At 39.4% G+C, this 18,750-nt stretch overlaps 1 protein-coding gene across 40 annotated transcripts in view; it reads left to right on the top strand.

The window, feature by feature from the left end:
• The window catches only part of ICA1 (islet cell autoantigen 1), a 154,019-nt gene that overhangs the window by 9,993 nt on the left and 125,276 nt on the right, over nt 1–18,750 (top strand). For all 40 annotated transcript variants that reach the window (XR_010158774.1, XR_010158771.1, XR_010158784.1 and 37 more), the window contains exon 2: nt 16,670–16,700. Coding sequence is in view for 13 of the 40 variants with exons in the window: in XM_024357737.3 (XP_024213505.2) it covers nt 16,670–16,700 (31 nt within the window). In the remaining 27 variants the exon portion in view is untranslated. The remainder of the gene's footprint in view (nt 1–16,669; nt 16,701–18,750) is intronic.

The raw sequence follows: 18,750 nt of genomic DNA, 5'->3' as shown, positions 1-18,750 counted from the left end.
ACTAAGTCTTCAAAATCCAGTGTGAATTTTACATTTAGAGCTCATCTGAAGTCATACCAGCCGTATCTCAAGTGCTCATATTACATGTGGCTAGTGTCTGCTATATTGGACTGCATAGTCTTAGATGATAAAGTCAATTTATCTGAGGTTATTCTTCCATAAAAAGAAAATTTAAGTTGGTGCAATTCTTTAAAGTAAGATTTGTAAGAGCCTTCCAAGTTTTATAATTTGATCCTAATAAAATATAAGGATAACATTTAGACCTATCATTTAATAATGTTCTGTGCTGACATCGAAGGGCGTAGTATTCCTTCACAGAACTTGATCGAGACTTTTATCTGATTAGGGTGTTCCTTCATTCTTCAGCTTTTGAAATTAAGCTTTTAGAGAAAACACCACCATAAATACAGAGTAAAATCTGTATGTGAAATTTGATTTGATATTTGAAAGTTATGTAAACCAAACTAAATAAAATCAAAGGTGAATATCATTTATACTGCAAACTTTTAAAATTACTTTTTTCTTTAGCAGAGGCAACCCATTTGTTCTGTTTCTAGTGTGGTTTTACACTATATATTTTTATCTTTCTAGATTTCTTTTAGGTTTGTGGTTTGCAAATACCTACCTCTTTGTTATTACTGCCATGATTTTTGGTGTAGCACAAAATTCACCATCGATCATCCTTTGAAAGGAGGGCTTTAAGCAAAAGAAAGAGGAGCAAGACCTAGACCACACTTTTTGTGAGCAGTTTGAGTTTTCTGGTTTGTTTTTAATTTGTTTTACATGGATATAATATTTAAAATTTTTACAATAATATTAATGCTGAAGATGACATTTTAGAAAGTAGCTTGGCAATTTTATTTTGGTTTCTGTTATATTTGATATTTTCCTTTCAGAAACATCTCTTGGAATAGATGAAGAGACAGAGGAGAGCACCAAATTGTTAACTGGCTGATGAATGTTTCATTCCCAGCATTCCTCTATGTGAACTTGACCTTTAACCTGATCTTGGACAAGTCATCTCTATTTTTAGAACCCCAATTTTTTAATCATTGAAAAGGATGTTGTGTTCATTATCTCTAAGCTTTATCTTAGATATAAATGTCTCTGAAAATAATTTGAGTTTTTTTATTTTTGTGACTGGGGGCATCCTAGATGGCCACTTGCCTAGTCTACTGTTTTACAGATGAGCAAAGTGAAGCCAGATCGCTGAAGTGATGACTAAGTGTGTGACATAGTCATGGATTTACCAGCTTTTATTTATATCAAGGAGCATATTGGGAAACCTTCAAAATACATACTTTAGGAATGTGATTTTAATAGTTTTAGGGAGTCATTAAACTTAATCATTGTATATAACTTAATCATTGTATATAACACCTGAGTTCTTTTGAAATGTAAATAAAACAATCATTTAAAAATATCTGGCTGGGCACAGTGGCTCATGCCTGTAATCCTGGCACTTGGGGAGTCCAAAGCTGGTGGATCACTTGAGCTCAGGAGTTTGAGACTAGCCTTGGCTGGTATTTTACTAAAAATAAAAAAATTAGCTGGGCCTATTGGCAAGTGCCTGTAGTCCCAGCTACTGAAGAGGCTGAGGTGGAGGGGATCACTTGAGCCCAGGAGGTCAAGGCTGCAGTGAGCTGTAATGTCACAACTGCACTCCAGCCTGGGCAACTGAGCAAGATCCTGTCTCAAAAAAAAATTTTCTTTAATAAAAGAAAATATCCTAAGACTTTAGTTCGTTAACAGAAAATACAGATTTTAACAGTGGCTTGCATCTGTAGTGTTAAAATAAAAACTCACCTTTTAGCTACCATGAATAAGATCACAATCCTGTTTTCCTCTTGGTGATATTTGCTGACTCACAAAATTAAAACATGATCCCATTTCACATTTACTTGTGAATTTATGAAATATCAAAAATCATTGCAGAAGGCACAAAACTGGAAACAGGATCCCTTTAAAGTTGTGTAGTCACTCAGTCATCCAGGCTCGAGTGCAGTGAGGGGATCAGAGCTCACTGCAGCCTTGTGTGCAGTTGTGTGGAACGCTCAGGTAATCGTGTCCACGTCAAAATCCGAAAGGACAAGCTGTATGATATCTGAGAGGTAGGAAAAACACCCATAAAAACTCATCAAAATCGTGTTACTTTAATTAATACCTAGCTTTTGAAAAGATGGAAGGCTAATTCAACTTCCCATCCTCCATGGGAATGCCCATTTCTCAACCACTTGAGAACAGGATTTGATGAATCAGGATTTTAAAAATAATAATTAATATGGTTAATTATGCCTGGAGGAATTGTTCCAGTTTTTTTCACTGCTTCTACTGAAACTATTTTAATATTTATACTCAAATACACTTCTCTCCATAAGAAATTGTAAAAATCATTATTGACATAAGAGGAAGTGACTAGAGACAAACATCTAGGAAAAATGATGAAAACATACTTTGCCCAAAAGAAATGCACAGACATCCAATTATTTTTTTACCTTAGTGGCTAAAACCTCTGACAAATCAGTATTTCCCCTGTTCATCAGGCAAGTGGAGGACCCCATGTGGGAGCCCTGGCTCTGAAGACTATTGGCTTTGTGCTCTCAGGCCGTGTTCCTCCCTGGATCACAAGTCCCATTTTTCAGAAGGAAGGGGCTTTATTCAGTTCTTCCTCATCTCTTTCTAGGCTCTAAATTATATGACTTCTGTTTTTTCTGAAGTTACACACCAGAGAAATAAACCCAAATACCTGCATCACTTCAGATCATTTGAAAAGAAATAGTCAGTCTAATAAACTGAGGAGGAGACACACATTTCCACTTCTCTGAAGAAAAGTTCACTACAATTGAGTTCTGTAAAATTATTGCATGATGTGTAAGTTTTAGTGTATGGAAGAACAAAATATTGAAGACTGGTCATATTTCCAGATGAAACTGATATCTGAAATAACAGGAAAATGGAATGAGGAAGAAGTTATGTAAATTAGTACCATGCAATTGGAAGCTAAATCTGAGAGACATGTCACCAGCTTCCAATATTTGTGACGGATAGTCCAAAAACTAACTCCCTAACAAAGGCAGGACAAAACATGGTGCCCACCGAGTGTGAAATAAACAGCATTGAATGTCCACCCTCCAATGGCTAGAGTATATCTAAATGCTGAAGGTGGCACATGGTGCTTCAGAGGCTGGCCCCTCTGTTTCCCCTGTTGCGTGTCTTTAAATTATAATGCACAACTGCTTACGGTTAGTTACACACACCACTGGCAGTTCTGCTGTGGAAGAATTTGTTCACTGCATTTCCTCTGCCTGGAATAATACCACTTCCCTCCCCACCGCACTTCCAGCCTTTGCCTCTCCAGCAATGACTAATTAAGTCGTAGAGACTCAGCCCAGAGGCTGTGTGGGAAGCCAGCATTGTGCCTCTGTTCTGTGTCCCTCAAACCCTGGCCCTTTCCTCTGCCATGGCATTTGTGCCCCATCACAGGGAGCCTGTAGCATCTTCTGATGGCAGATTCTTTTCTTCAGTTATATACAAATGGCCGCAAAAGTCTGGGGCACATAGTGATTTATAATTTTACTGAAGTTTGATTTTAAAGAATTACTCTGCATTTTATCATATATAAAAAACTATTGGTCAGGAGGTCTTACCATTTATATTCCATGAAGAAAGAAAAATGACTGACAGTTGACAAGGTAGTGACTCTAACACAGTGATGATAGAATATGAACAGATTTGTACCTTAGATTGTATGGCATGTGGTGCTATGAAGCTGGTGTTTAGGAATGAGTGATTTCACTATGGGATGTTTCTAATGTACCACTTTGCACCCACATCATTGCCAGACTCTGTTCTGTTCTGAAAAGTGTGTGTATTTTCTTTTCTTTCGAGAGGTTGAGGGAGTGGTGGGCATCTTACTCTGCTGCCCAGGCTGGAGTGCAGTGGCATGATCTCAGCTCAGTGCAACTTCCACCTCCCTGGCTCAAGCGATCCTCCCACCTCAGCCTCCTGAATAGCTGGGACCACAAGTGTGCACCACCATGCCCAGCTAATTTTTTGTATTTTTGGTAGAGATAGGGTTTCATCGTCTGGTCTCGAACTTCTGAGCTCAAGCAATCCACCCTCCTTGCCTCTCAAAGTGCTGGAATTCTAAGCATGAGCCACTGTTCCTGGTCTGAAAAAAGCGTTATTTCTTATGGGGGAAAAAATGGCCCCCTACTTCCCAAAGAACTGAAGAGCTCTAAGGTAATGACAATTTTTATCTAGAAAATAGAAATGTTGAATAAACTAAAGAGGAAAATGACAAATTTGGCATTGACTCAGATATGCAACTCAAGAGATTCCACCATATGCTCAGTACAGACAACAAGAAAAAGTGACTCTGGACTCAGTTTCAGCTGGTACTCCAACCAACAGAAAAGCTACCCACTGAATGGAAGAGAAAAATTCTACCACTAAAGTTGTAAAGTTAATTAATTGGAGACATGAATCTTTGCATAAGTAAAATGACGTGCTTAGGAAACATGATTCAAGAGGAAGCCAGTTCCATATTAAAAAGAAATAGTTGATCTAATAAACTGATGAGGAGGCACACATTTCTGCTTCTCTGAAGAAAAATTAACTACATTTGAGTTTTACCAAGTTACTGCCTGATAAGTTTTAGTGTATGAAAGAACAAGGTATTGAAAACTGGTCAAATTTTGTGGGTATAGAATACCAATATAGTGGAATGACTACTGATCTTAGCTTTACTCTGAACAAGGATTGGCTCAAGAATTTTAGATTCTTTGCATAATTCGAAAGTAATCAGAAGTGCCATCAGCTAACTTCACTGCCTTGAAGAAATGCATAGAAAAAGTTCTAGGTCAGAACAAGCATTCATTGCAGTGGAAGCCAGCTTATATGGAATGAAAATGCCTTCCTAGATTATATTTCCAAGGAGAAGAATCTGGTATCTGGGTTCAAGGCAGCTAGGGAAAAACTGACTCCTGTCCACTTTGTGGCAATGAATCAAACTCTGTACTTAAAACCTGGCTTGTTTTAGCATTCTGTGTACCTTTGGGTGTTAGGAAAAAACTACTATGCATGTCTTATGGCCAAGCTGTCAAGCTTGTTCAAAATGGCTTGTTTTGTTTTTTTTCTTTTTTCTTTCCTTTTTTGATACAGGATCTCACTCTGTCACCCAGGCTGGAGTGCAGTAGCTCCATCATGGCTCTCTGCAGCCTTGACCTCCTGGGCTCGATTGATCCTCCCATGTCAGCCTCCTGAGTAGCTGGGACTACAGGCGTGTGCCACCGTGTCTAGCTAATTTCTTCTTCTAATTATTTTTTTGTAGAGACAGAGTTCACTGTGTTCACAAGGCTGGTCTCAAACTCCTGGGCTCAAGCGTTCCACTTGCCTTGGCCTCCCAAAGTTCTGGGATTACAGGCATGAGGCATCACATCCAGCCTAAAATGGTTTTTAAATGGCTCTAGCAAGTAATGACAAGTGGGACGATTGCTGTAGTCTTTTGCCCATCTACACGGGGGAATAAAATTGAGGACTCAGCACAGCAAGCATATATGAAAAGGAAAGGCCAGGCATGGTGGCTCACGCCTGTAATCCCAGCACTTTGGGAGGCCAAGGCGGGTGGATCATGAGGTCAGGAGATTGAGACCATCCTGGCTAACACGGTGAAACCCCATCTCTACTAAATATACAAAAACTTAGCCAGGCGTTGTGGCACATGCCTGTAGTTCCAGCTACTCGGGAGGCTGAGGCAAGAGAATCGCTTGAACCCAGGAGGCAGAGGTTGTGGTGAGCCGAGATCGCACCACTATACTCCAGCCTGGGTGACAGAGCGAGACTCCGTCTCAAAAAATAAAAGGAAAAATGAGCATAGTTATTGCACGGGAGCACAGGATCCCAACAGAAAACCTGAACAAAGTATCCTTCCCCCCTGTTCTCTCAATTCTTCCCACAGAGCAAGGTGGTTTCTCAGTCAAATGGATGTGGCTGAGAACAACTACGGTTTTAATGCCTGGCTTTGGACCATGAGGTGAATATATTGTAACCCCATCAAGGTGCAGTCTAGGAAAATCTAAAGGGATTAGGTTGGTAGTCTCAGTGTCACCTAAGAAGAAGGTGCTGACCTCAGCAGCAGTTCCACCTCTGAGCAGGAAGATGCCTTTCCTTCCCCTATGTTTCTGCCTTAGACACAGAGCTTCCTCCTCACCAACTCATTCCCACACTCCCCAGCTTGTTATATCAAAATTAGAAACTTGCTTTCCATTGATCTATTCATCCTTGGGCCTCTGCTTCTTTGAGCAGATCTTAATTATTGGTGCAACTGCTTTGTCTTCTTTGAGGAAACAGTTTAACTGTGAAACACAAACATTCATGCGATCAAGTTGTGCTGACTGTGACAATATCTTGGCGCTCACAGTCCATCAGCATCTTGTTACTTGCCCTTGTTTGCTTATCTCCCAAGGTAAGATGACCACAAGCAGATCTTTAGGACATCTTTTCTGTGTCATTAAAAAGCTGGAGATGTGACACCATTCATTCTGGGCTTGTTTCATAAGGGCCTTGTGGCAGAAGTGGAGAAATAGCTTCCATTGCAGAATCATGAAGTATTAGCTGATCATAGACTTTATTCAATTTTACAGGGAAAATATTTTTACAGCAGAATTTGCAAATTTGGGGATTCATTAAGGGGACATTGTTATATGTCCCTTGCAAATGTCAAGGCTCTACTAATTCTGGAAATTATATATCTGTCTTTACTGCAAAACTTGTACTGTTCAATATGGTATCCACTAACCCCGTGTGGCTCTTGAGTACTTAATATGGCTAGTGTGAATTGAGATTTGCTGAAAGTATAAAATACTATATTTTAAACTTGGTACAAAAATATTAGTGTAAAATGTATCACTCATTTTTATATTGGTTATATGTTGAAATAATAATTTAGATATATTGGGTTAAAATATATAAACATTAATTTCACTGTTTTTAAATTTTTTTAACATGGCTATTAGAACATTTAAACTCATAGTATAATTCTTTTTTAATTATTATTATTATACTTTAAGTTCTAGGGTACATGAGCACAACATGCAGGCTCATTATATAAGTATACATGTGCCATGCTGGCCCACTGTACCCATCAACCTGTCATTTAAATTAGGTATTTCTCCCAATGCCATCCCTGCCCCCACCCCCCACCCCACAACAGGCCCCAGTGTGTGATGTTTCTACCCAGTGACCAAGTGTTCTCATTGTTCAATTCCCACCTATGAGTGAGAACATGTGGTGCTTGGATTTCTGTCCTTGTGATAGTTTGCTCAGAGTGATGGTTTCCAGCTTCATCCATGTCCTTGCAAAGGACATGAACTCATCCTTTTTTATGGCTGCATAGTATTCCATGGTGTATATGTGCCACATTTTCTTAATCCACTCTATCACTGATGGACATTTGTATTGGTTCTAAGTCTTTGCTATTGTGAATAGTGCCGCAGTAAACATACGTGTGCATATGTCTTTATAGCAGCATGATTTATAATCCTTTGGGTATATACCCAGTAATGGGATCTTTGGGTCAAATGGTATTTCTAGTTCTAGATCCTTGAGGAATCACCACACTGTCTTCCACAATAGTTGAACTAGTTTACACTCCCACCAACAGTGTAAAAGTGTTCCTGTTTCTCCACATCCTCTCCAGCACCTGTTGTTTCCTGAGTTTTTAATGATCACCATTCTAACAGGTGTGAGATGGTATCTCACTGTGGTTTTGATTTGCATTTCTCTGATGACCAATGATGATGAGCATTTTTTCATGTGTCTGTTGGCTGCATAAATGTCTTCTTTTGAGAAGTGTCTGTTCATATCCTTTGCCCAGTTTTTGATGGGGTTGTTTGCTTTTTTCTTGTAAATTTGTTTACATTCTTTGTCGATTCTGGATATTAGCCCTTTATCAGATGGGTAGACTGCAAAAATTTTCTCCCATTGTGTAGGTTGCCTGTTTACTCTGATGGTAGTTTCTTTTGCTGTGCAGAAGCTCTTTAGTTTAATTAGGTCCCATGTGTGTATTTTGGCTTTTGTTGCCATTGCTTTTGGTGTTTTAGTCATGAAGTCCTTGCCCATGCCTATGTCCTGAATGGTATTGCCTAGGTTTTCCTCTAGGGTTTTTATGGTTGTAGGTCTAACATTTAAGTCTTTAATCCATCTTGAATTAATCTTTGTATAAAGTGTAAGGAAGGGATCCAGTTTCAGCTTTCTACATATGGCTAGCCAGTTTTCCCAGCACCATTTATTAAATAGGGAATCCTTTCCCCATTTCTTGTTTTTGTCAGATTTGTCAAAAATCAGATAGCTGTAGATGTGTGGTGTATTTCTGAGTTCCGTGTTCTGTTCCATTGGTCTATATCTCTGTTTTCATACCAGTACCATGCTGTTTTGGTTACTGTAGCTTTGTAGTATAGTTTAAAGTCAGGTAGCGTGATGCCTCCAGCTTTGTTCTTCTTGCTCAGGATTGTCTTGGCAATGCAGGCTCTTTTTTGGTTCCATATGAACTTTAAAGTAGTTTTTTCCAATTCTGTGAAGAAAGTCATTGGTAGCTTGATGGGGATAGCATTGAATCTATAAATTACCTTGGGCAGTATGGCCATTTTCACAATATTGATTCTTCCTATCCATGAGCATGGAATGTTCTTCCATTTGTTTGTGTCCTCTTTTATTTCGTTGAGCAGTGGTTTGTAGTTCTCCTTGAAGAGGTCCTTCACATCCCTTGTAAGTTGGATTCCTGGGTATTTTGTTCTCTTTGTAGCAATTGTGAATGGGAGTTCACTCATGATTTGGCTCTCTGTTTGTCTGTTATTGGTGTATAGGAATGCTTATGATTTTTGCACATTGATTTTGTATCCTGAGACTTTGCTGAAGTTGCTTGTCTGCTTAAGGAGATTTGGGGCTGAGACAATGGGGTTTTCTAAATATACAATCATGTCATCTGCAAACAGGGACAATTAGACTTCTTCTTTTCCTAATTGAATATGCTTTATTGTTTTCTCTTGCCTGATTTCCCTGGCCAGAACTTCCAACACTATGTTGAATGGGAGTGGTGAGAGAGGGCATCCCTGTCTTGTGCCAGTTTTCAGAGGGAATGCTTCCAGTTTTTGCCCATTCAGTATGATATTGGCTGTGGGTTTGTCATAAGTAGCTCTTATTATTTTGAGATACGTTCCATCAATACCTAGTTTATTGAGAGTTTTTAGCATGAAGCATTGTTGAATTTTGTCAAAGGCCTTTTCTGCATCCACTGAGATAATCATGTGGTTTTTGTCGATGATTCTGTTTATGTGATGGATTACCTGTATTGATTTGTGTATGTTGAACCAGCCTTGCATTCCAGGGATGAAGCCGACTTGATTGTGGTGGATAAGCTTTTTGATGTGCTGCTGGATTCGGTTTGCCAGTATTTTATTGAGTATTTTCACACTGATGTTCATCAGGGATATAGGTCTAAAATTCCCTTTTCTTGTTGTGTCTCTGCCAGGCTTTAGTATCAGGATGATGCTGGCCTCATAAAATGAGTTAGGGAGGATTCCCTCTTTTTCTATTGATTGGAATAGTTTCAGAAGAAATGGTACCAGCTCCTCTTTGTACCTCTGGTAGAATTCGGCTGTAATCCGTCTGGTCCTGGACTTTTTTTGGTTGGTAGGCTATTAATTATTGCCTCAATTTCAGAGCCTGTTATTGGTCTATTCAGAGATTCAATTTCTTCCTGGTTTTAGTCTTGGGAGGGTGTATGTGTCCAGGAATTTATCCATTTCTTCTAGATTTTCTAGTTTATTTGCATCGAGGTGTTTATAGTATTCTCTGATGGTAGTTTGTATTTCTGTGGGATCGGTGGTGATATCCCCTTTATCATTTTTTATTGCGTCTGTTTGATTCTTCTCTCTTTTCTTCTTTATTAGTCTTGCTAGTGGTCTATCAATTTTGTTGATCTTTTCAAAAAACCAGCTCCTGGATTCATTGATTTTTTGAAGGGTTTTTTGTGTCGTATCTCCTTCAGTTCTGCTCTGATCTTAGTTATTTCTTGTCTTCTGCTAGCATTTGAATTTGTTTGCTCTTGCTTCTCTAGTTCTTTTAATTGTGATGTTAGGGTGTCAATTTTAGATCTTTCCTGCTTTCTCTTGTGGGCATTTAGTGCTATCAGTTTCCCTCTACACACTGCTTTAAATGTGTCCCAGAGATTCTGGTACATTGTGTCTTTGTTCTCTTTGGTTTCAAAGAACATCTTTATGTCTGCCTTCATTTCATTATTTACCCAGTAGTCATTCAGGAGCAGATAGTTCAGTTTGCATGTAGTTGTATGGTTTTGAGTGAGTTTCTTAATCCTGAATTCTAATTTGACTGCACTGTGGTCTGAGAGACAGTTTGTTGTGACTTGTGTTCTTTTTCATTTGCTGAGGAGTGCTTTTTTCCAGTTATGTGTTCAGTTTTGGAATAAGTGTGATGTGGTGCGAGAAGAATGTATATTCTGTTGATTTGGGGTGGAGAGTTCTGTAGATGTCTATTAGGTCTGCTTGGTGCAGAGCTGAGTTCAAGTCCTGGATATCCTTGTTAACCTTCTGTCTCGATCTGTCTAATGTTGACAGTGGGGTGTTAAAGTCTCCCATTATTATTTTGTGGGAGTCTAAGTCTCTTTGTAGGTCTCGAAGGATTTGCTTTATGAATCTGGGTGCTCTTGTATTGGGTGCATATATATTTAGGATAGTTAACTCTTCTTGTCGAATTGATCCCTTTACCATTATGTAATGGCCTTCTTTGTCTCTTTTGATCTTTGTTGGTTTAAAGTATGTTTTATCAGAGACTAGGATTGCAACCCCTGCTGTTTTTTTGCTTTCCATTTGCTTGGTAGATGTTCCTCCATCCATTTATTTTGAGCCTATGTGTGTCTCTGCCTGTGAGATGGGTCTCCTGAATACAGCACACTGATGGGTCTTGACTCTTTATCCAATTTGCCAGTCTGTGTCTTTTAATTGGTGCATTTAGCCCATTTACATTTAAGGTTAATATTGTTATGTGTGAATTTAATCCTGTCATTATGATGTTAGCTGGTTATTTTGCCTATTAGTTGATGCAGTTTCTTCCTAGCATCAATGGTCTTTACAATTTGGCATGTTTTTGCAGTGGCTGGTACCAGTCGTTCCTTTCCATGTTTAGTGCTTCCTTCAGGAGCTCTTGTAAGGCAGACCTGGTGGTGACAAAAATCTCTCAGCATTTGCTTTTCTGTAAAGGATTTTATTTCTCCTTCACTTATGAAGCTTAGTTTGGCTGGATATGAAATTCTGGATTGAAAATTCTTTTCTTTAAGAATGTTGAATATTGGCCCCCACTCGCTTCTGGCTTGTAGAGTTTCTGCTGAGAGATCTGGTATTAGTCTGATGGGCTTCCCTTTGTGGGTAACCCAACCTTTCTCTCTGGCTGCCCTTAACATTTTTTCCTTCATTTCAACCTTGGTGAATCTGACAATTATGTGTCTTGGGGTTGCTCTTCTCAAGGAGTATCTCTGTGGTGTTCTCTGTAATTCCTGAATTTGAATATTGGCCTGCCTTGCTAGGTTGGGGAAATTCTCCTGGATAATATCCTGAAGACTGTTTTCCAGCTTGGTTCCATTCTCCCCGTCACTTTCAGGTACACCAGTCAAGCATGGATTTGGTCTTTTCACATAGTCCCTTATTTCTTGGAGGCTTTGCTAGTTACTTTTTACTCTTTTTTCTCTAAACTTGTCTTCTCGCTTTATTTCGTTAATTTGATTCAATCACTGATACGTACCCTTTCTTCCACTTGATTGAATCAGCTGTTGAAGCTTGTAAATGCTTCACGTAGTTCTCGTGCCATGGTTTTCAGCTCCATCAGGTCATTTAAGGTCTTCTCTACACTGTTTATTCAAGTTAGTCATTCGTCTGATCTTTTTTTCAAGGTTTTTAGCTTCCTTGCAATGGGTTTGAACAGTCTCCTTTAGCTCGGAGAAGTTTGTTATTACCAACCTTCTGAAGCCTACTTCTGTCAGCTCGTCAAAGTCATTCTCCATCCAGCTTTGTTCCTTTGCTGGCAAGGGGCTGCGATCCTTTGGAGGAGAAGATGTGCTCTGGTTTTTAGAATTTTCAGCTTTTCTGCTCTGGTTTCTCCCCATCTTTGTGGTTTTATCTACCCTTGGTCTTTGATGTTGATGACCTACAGATGGGGTTTTGGTGTGAATGTCCTTTTTGTTGATGTTGGTGCTGTTCCTTTCTGTTTGTTAGTTTTCCTTCTAACAGTCAGGTCCCTCAGCTGCAGGTTGGAGTTTGCTGGAGGTCCACTCTAGACCCTGTTTGCCTGGGTATCACCAGCAGAGGCTGCAGAATAGCAAATGTTGCAGAACAGCAAATATTGCTGCCTGATCCTTCCTCTGGAAGCTTCGTCCCAGAGGGGCACCCACCTGTATAAGGTGTCTGTCAGCCCCTACTGGGAGGTGTCTCCCAGTTAGGCTACATGGGGGTCAGGGACCTACTTGAGGAGGCAGTCTGTCCATTCTCAGAGCTCAGTGCTGGGAGAACCACTGCTCTCTTCAGAGCTGTCAGACAGGGATGTTTAAGTCTGCAGAAGTTTCTGCTGCCTTTTGTTCAGCGATGCCCTTCCCCCAGAGGTGGAATGTACAGAGGCAACAGGCCTTGTTGAGCTGCAGTGGGTTCTGCCCAGTTCAAGTTTCCCTGGCCTCTTTGTTTACCTACTCATGCCTCAGCAATGGCAGACGCCCCTGCCCCAGCTAGGCTGACACCTCGCAGTTCTATCTCAGACTGCTGCACTAGCAGTGAGCAAGGCTTCATGGGCATGGGACCTGCCGAGCCAGGCGTGGGATATAAACTCCTGGTGTGCCATTTGCTGAGACTGTTGGAAAAGCGCAGTATTTGGGCGGCAGTGTCCCGATTTTCCAGGTACAGTCTGTCATGCCTTCCCTCAGCTTGGAAAGGGAAATCCCCCGACCCCTTACGCTTCCTGGGTGAGAAGATGCCCTGCCCTGTTTCGGCTCACCCTCCGTGGGTTGCACCCACTGTCAACCAGTCCCAATGAGATGAACCAGGTACCTCAGCTGGAAATGCAGAAATCACCCATCTTCTGCGTCAGCCACGCTGGGAGCTGCAGACTGGAGCTATTCCTATTCGGCCATCTTGGAATGTGCTCATAGTCTATTTCTATTGGACAGAGCTGATCTATATTTGAGGCCAGGAAGAGTGACTGGCACGTACTCATTTGATGCTCAGTTTATGTCTGATAAACCAAACTGTTGAACTGAAATGAATGGATAACAATTATAATGATTTTTTAAAGTAGCAATTTAAATGCTGTGGATTTGGAAAGTGATAGAGCAAAACAAGATAGATTATGTCAGGAAATCTTAAGATGTTTATTAATTGTCTCTGGTATGTAGAGTTAGAACATATATAAAAAGAGATGTTAGCACTGGCTCCAGCTGCCTTCTCATGAGGCGTTCAGATGTACCCTGCAGAGCTGACCTTATTTTGACCACTTATGATTCCTTTGCTCCTGTGCCTATAATCCAGTAGTTTGTTCAAGAAAGACCAATTTCCAAAAATATTTTCCCTGTGTGCCATTTAGCTGTGGTTCTCATACTTTAATGTGCTTAAGAATGACTTGCAAAGCCTATTATAAAACTAGATTCCCAGAATCATTCTCAGAGATTCTATTTCACTAGGAAAGGAGTGGGGTCTAGGATTCTGTATATTAGTACCCCCAGAAGATTTCAATGCAAATGGCTGTTAAACAATACCTTGAGGAACACTGCCGTATGGTATCATGATCTGGGAACAGCCTGGAAATCTAGGTAGAAGGGGCAATTTGCTCAGCAATTTTTGTTAACTATAACTATAAATAACACATACTATAAGAACTTACACTATGAAGGATTTAAATTAAAAGGCATTTTAATAAGCAAAAATTAATTTAAAAGTCATAGTAAAGGAAATAGTCAACAGACTGAAAAGCTAACCTACAGAATATGAGAAAATATTTGCAAACCATATATTGGATAAGGGATCAGTATCTGGAATATATAGAGAACTCCTGCAATAACTCCTGCAAATTAAGTTGAGTCAATAACAAAATGACCCAATTTAAAAATGGGCAAAAGACCTGCATAGACGTTTCTCCAAAGAAAATATACAAATGGCAAAAAAATATGAAAAGATGCACAACATCACTCATCAGAGAACTGTAAACCAAAACCATGAGATATCACCTCACAATGCTTAGGACGGCTATTATTTTTTAAAATGGAAACAAACATTAACAAGGATGTGGAGAAATTGGGACCCTTGCATACCGTCAGTGGGCTTGAAATGGTGCAGCTGCTGTGGAAAACAATATACAGTTTCCTCAAAAAATTAAGTAGAGAACTGTGTAATCCAGCAGTCCAAATTCTGTGTATTTGTGCAAAAGAATTGAATACAGGATCTAGAGAGATACATTGAGACCTCATTTAATGTCATTGATAAGTTCTTGGAAACTGCAACTTTAGGCAAAACGACATAAGCCATTTTTTTCTTATCAATATTATTATGAAACAGTGTTATTCTGGACCTGTGTATATCACTTTGCCTATAGTTGCAGCTTCCAAGAACCTGTCAATGAATTTGACACTGTATACTGTGTTTATTGCAGCATTATTCCCAATAGCCAAGATATGAAAGCAACCTAAATATCCATTGACACATGAATGGTTAAAGAAAATGGTGTGTGTGTGTGTGTGTGTGTGTGTCTTCAACATTGCATATACAATGCAATATTATTCAGCCTTAAAAAGGAAGTCTTGTCATATACTACAACACAGATGAACCTTAAATGCATTATGCTAAGTGAAATAAGCCAATCACAAGAACACAAATACTGAGTGTTTGCATTTTTATGAGGTATCTAAAGTAGTCAAATCCATAGAATCAGAAACTAGAATAGTGGTTGCTGGGGGCTGTGGGAGGGGAAAATGGGGAGTTGTTCAATGGGTGTAGAATTCCCATCATGCAAGATGAAAAAGTTCTAGAGATCTGTTGTACAAGAAAGTGTATATTGTTAGCACTACTATACTGTACACTTTTAAATTAAAAGAATAAACTTTTTTACCATAATAAAAATATTAATCCAAAAGTACCAACTATCCTAATAGTTCATGGTGACATTGAACTCAAGAGAATATGATAATTCCATTTCCTTTGAACACCCTCTTTTTATGAAAAAATTTGTTGGAAATTTCAAGCTAACTAAAGTAAATGTGTACTTACAGTGAAGCTGTGTGGGTGGTGAGAGGACTGGGTGTTGGTAGCCTCTCCATGATGCACTGAGTGGAGGGCAGAGCTTACTACTTACCCTGAATGTCATTCCCAAAAGCAGCTCATCCAGATATTTGGATGCTCTCCACAAGGAAGAGAGATGTTCACTGCAGGATGCTGTCATATCGGAGGCATCTGACACTCTGGAAATTCTCTTCTTCCTCTCTCTTGTCTGCATACCTGAAGCGTGGGATTTGCACACCTTAATTTTGTTCCCTTGAAACGTTTTTAAATAGCCTAGGAAATCTTTAATCATTTGAGGAGTACTGGTTGCCAGGATCCTTTCTGAGACCAAAGGAGAATGATTGGATTGATTTTGTGAAGCAGTCTGGGCATTCATATGCTGTGAGCACTCACTCTGGCAGCCAGAGGTTTTGCCTCTGGCCAGTGACCGTTCCTTTGAGTAGTGACCTTTCTATTCTTTCCAGTAACTGCTAGGCAAGTGGGCTAATGTGGCTGGGCTGGTGGGCCCTGGGGTGGGCTAGCTTCCATGAGTGGAGCAAATGGAGTAAGGGCAGAGACATTGACTCCAGTATTTACTAACAAGATAAATATACAAGGCTAGGCTGGTAGATACATATTTTCCTCCTTTGTGCCCTTCTTGCTATCTTATTCAAGCATATCAACCCTTTTTTGGTTTTTATTTGGGGTTTTAAAATTTTGTTCTATTTCTGTTTTTATTTTTGCAATGTGCTGGTTTGTTTCTTTAAAAATGTTGATTATAAAATATTTCAAATCTGTAAGGAGGCATATAGATGCAATATACTCACCACCTAGCTTCACAAAGAGAACACTATGTGTGCACTTGAAGCTGCTGTTTATCTCTCTCACATCACATCCCACACCATCTCCTGCCGTGGACTGCTGTCTGGAACTTAGTGTTCATCATTCCTAAGCAATTCTTTATACCTTCACCTTATAATTTTGTATACCTCAACAACATATAGTATTGTTTTACATATTTTTAAGCTTTATATGAATGGTATTATATTTTATGTAGTCTTCTGCAACCTGCTTTTTCATTCAATCTGCCTGTTCACTTTTTAAACTTTGTTTGGAATATTTCTTCCAGTGTTACTTAGCTATATTGTTGTCATCACCAGTGTACAGCATTACTGTGTAACAGTGTTAGACCCTAAAATACAGCTAGAAATGGCTTAGATTGAAGCCTTTTATGTGTGTCACATTAATATGTAACTATAATATAGTGTGTAACTGTTAAACATATTTGTTTTATTTCGGGTTATAATATAACTTATCCTCTCATGCTTTTTTCCTGCCCCTTCTCCCCAAATCATCAACAATAGAAGAAGAAGAAAACATGTCAGGACACAAATGGTAAGTAATTTGTCATCTTTTCTGAATTGAGAAAGTAGAAAGCATATAGCATATGCTCAATAAACATCTATTGAATGGAAAAACAAGAGATACATTGGCAGTAAGTATCATGTTAGCCCTCACCAATGCTGAGCCAAATTCAATATCTCTGTTAAATATGGTGTGAAAACCAAGTAACAAAAATATTGTAAATTCTTATCTAATGTGCATTCTCTAAGAAATTCATTTATGTGTAACTTTTCTCTTGGGAACCTAATGATAGTTTTTCTTACCACCATTTTGTCTAATGTAATGAGTTGATGCGTTTTTATTACTATCTTATTTATAACTTCTAACATTAGAGTTACAAGGGAATTTTATGTTAGGGTAGCTATAAAATAAAGAATGATTCTACAACCACACACTACTCGTGCTTATTAATTTAGAGTCATGACTTCAACCTTCCTGAACATTCCGGAGCCAATCATTGTCAAAAGTAAATGATGCTGAATAAAGTAGATGTGGTAACCATTTGGCAATGTTAGCGCTGACATTTATGTGCCTATAACATATCTGAGCAGCATGTTAAACCTCTTATAAGGTCCAGAGCTCTTCAAGCAGTGTTTCCAAATTCTTTTGAACCCATGACCCACCAAGCAAGCAGATCTTTGTGAACTTTTATTTTCTTTAATTTGTATCATGAAAAACAAATGTGTTACATATTTTTCAAATGCACAATTAATTATAATAATACACTTTTTTTTTTGAGATGGAGTCTCACTCTGTCACCCAGGCTGGAGTTCAGTGGTGCAATCTCAGCTCACTGCAACCTCCGCCTCCCTGGTTCAAGTGATTCTCCTGCCTCAGCCTCCCGAGTAGCTGGGATTACAGGCATGTGCCACCACGCCTGGCTAATTTTTGTATTTTTAGTACAGACAGGGTTTCACCATTTTGGCCAGGATGGTCTCGATCTCTTGACCTCATGATCTGTCCACCTCAGCCTCCCAAAGTGCTGGGATTACAGGCATGAGCCACCGCGCCTGGCCAAAGAAATCCATTCTATGTCCCACTCTTGAGAATGCCATTCCCCTAAAATAATCAGTCTTTGGAATGTATCCTTCCAACCTTTTAATGTGCATATTCTATAGAGAGATTATCTTTTACATAAGTTTTATACATACTTTATCTTATTTTCTCTGATATGAGCTCATAATACGACTTTTAAATAATGCAGAAAGATATAAAGTAGACCATGAAAGTCTCCCGTAATCCTACTTCTCTCTCCAAAGATAACCATTGTTAAGGAAGTCATCAGAAATGCCTTCTGGCTTTTTAAGAATAAATGTGTAAATTGAAAATTGTAAACTTAATGAAATTGTAAATGAAGGAAAGTAGGTTTTGAGATACTGGTATTTTGATATAGTCATATAAACAAACTCACGTTTCAGCACAAGCCTGGCACATTTTGGGTGGTGATGGGATGGGGTAGAGGAAAGTACATCTCCACAGAGGAGAGTTGCCTGGGGGGTCAGGGGAGCCTTTGGGGCAGGGACTCTAGGTCCAAAGAGGATGTGGACGAAGCAAGGGGAGGGATGGAACTCCATCAGCAAACTTTCCAGCCATATTTGGGGTACTCCAATCACTTTTACACAATTCCATTTCATTTTCAATTACTTTTGTTTCTTTTCTCTTTTTTCTTTTTTGAGGGACAGGGTCTCGCCCCGTATCCCAGGCTGAAGTGCAGTGGTATGATCACGGCTCCCTGCAGCCTCAAACTCCTGGGCTTGAACAATCCACCCACTTCAGTCTGCTGAGTAGCTTTGTGTCATAGGCCTGTGCCACCACACCTGGCTAATTATTTGTAGAGATGGGGTTTTACTGTGTTGCCCACGCTGATCTCAAACTCCTGGCCTCAAGCAGTCCTCCTGCCTGGGCCTTCCAAAGTGCTAGAATTAAAGGCATGAGCCACCATGCCCGGCCAGTTTCTAATTTTTTCTCCACATACTTTTTGATTTGCTCTTCACTACGATCCTCCTGAAAAATGGCTTTTCATCTATATTTTAAGCATTTA

The sequence above is a fragment of the Pan troglodytes genome, chromosome 6 (genome assembly GCF_028858775.2).
Source record: "Pan troglodytes isolate AG18354 chromosome 6, NHGRI_mPanTro3-v2.0_pri, whole genome shotgun sequence".
NCBI classification, from domain to species: Eukaryota; Metazoa; Chordata; class Mammalia; order Primates; family Hominidae; genus Pan; species Pan troglodytes.
The sequence above is the reverse complement of the archived record's forward strand: the minus strand, read 5'-3'. Positions and strand labels throughout refer to the sequence as shown.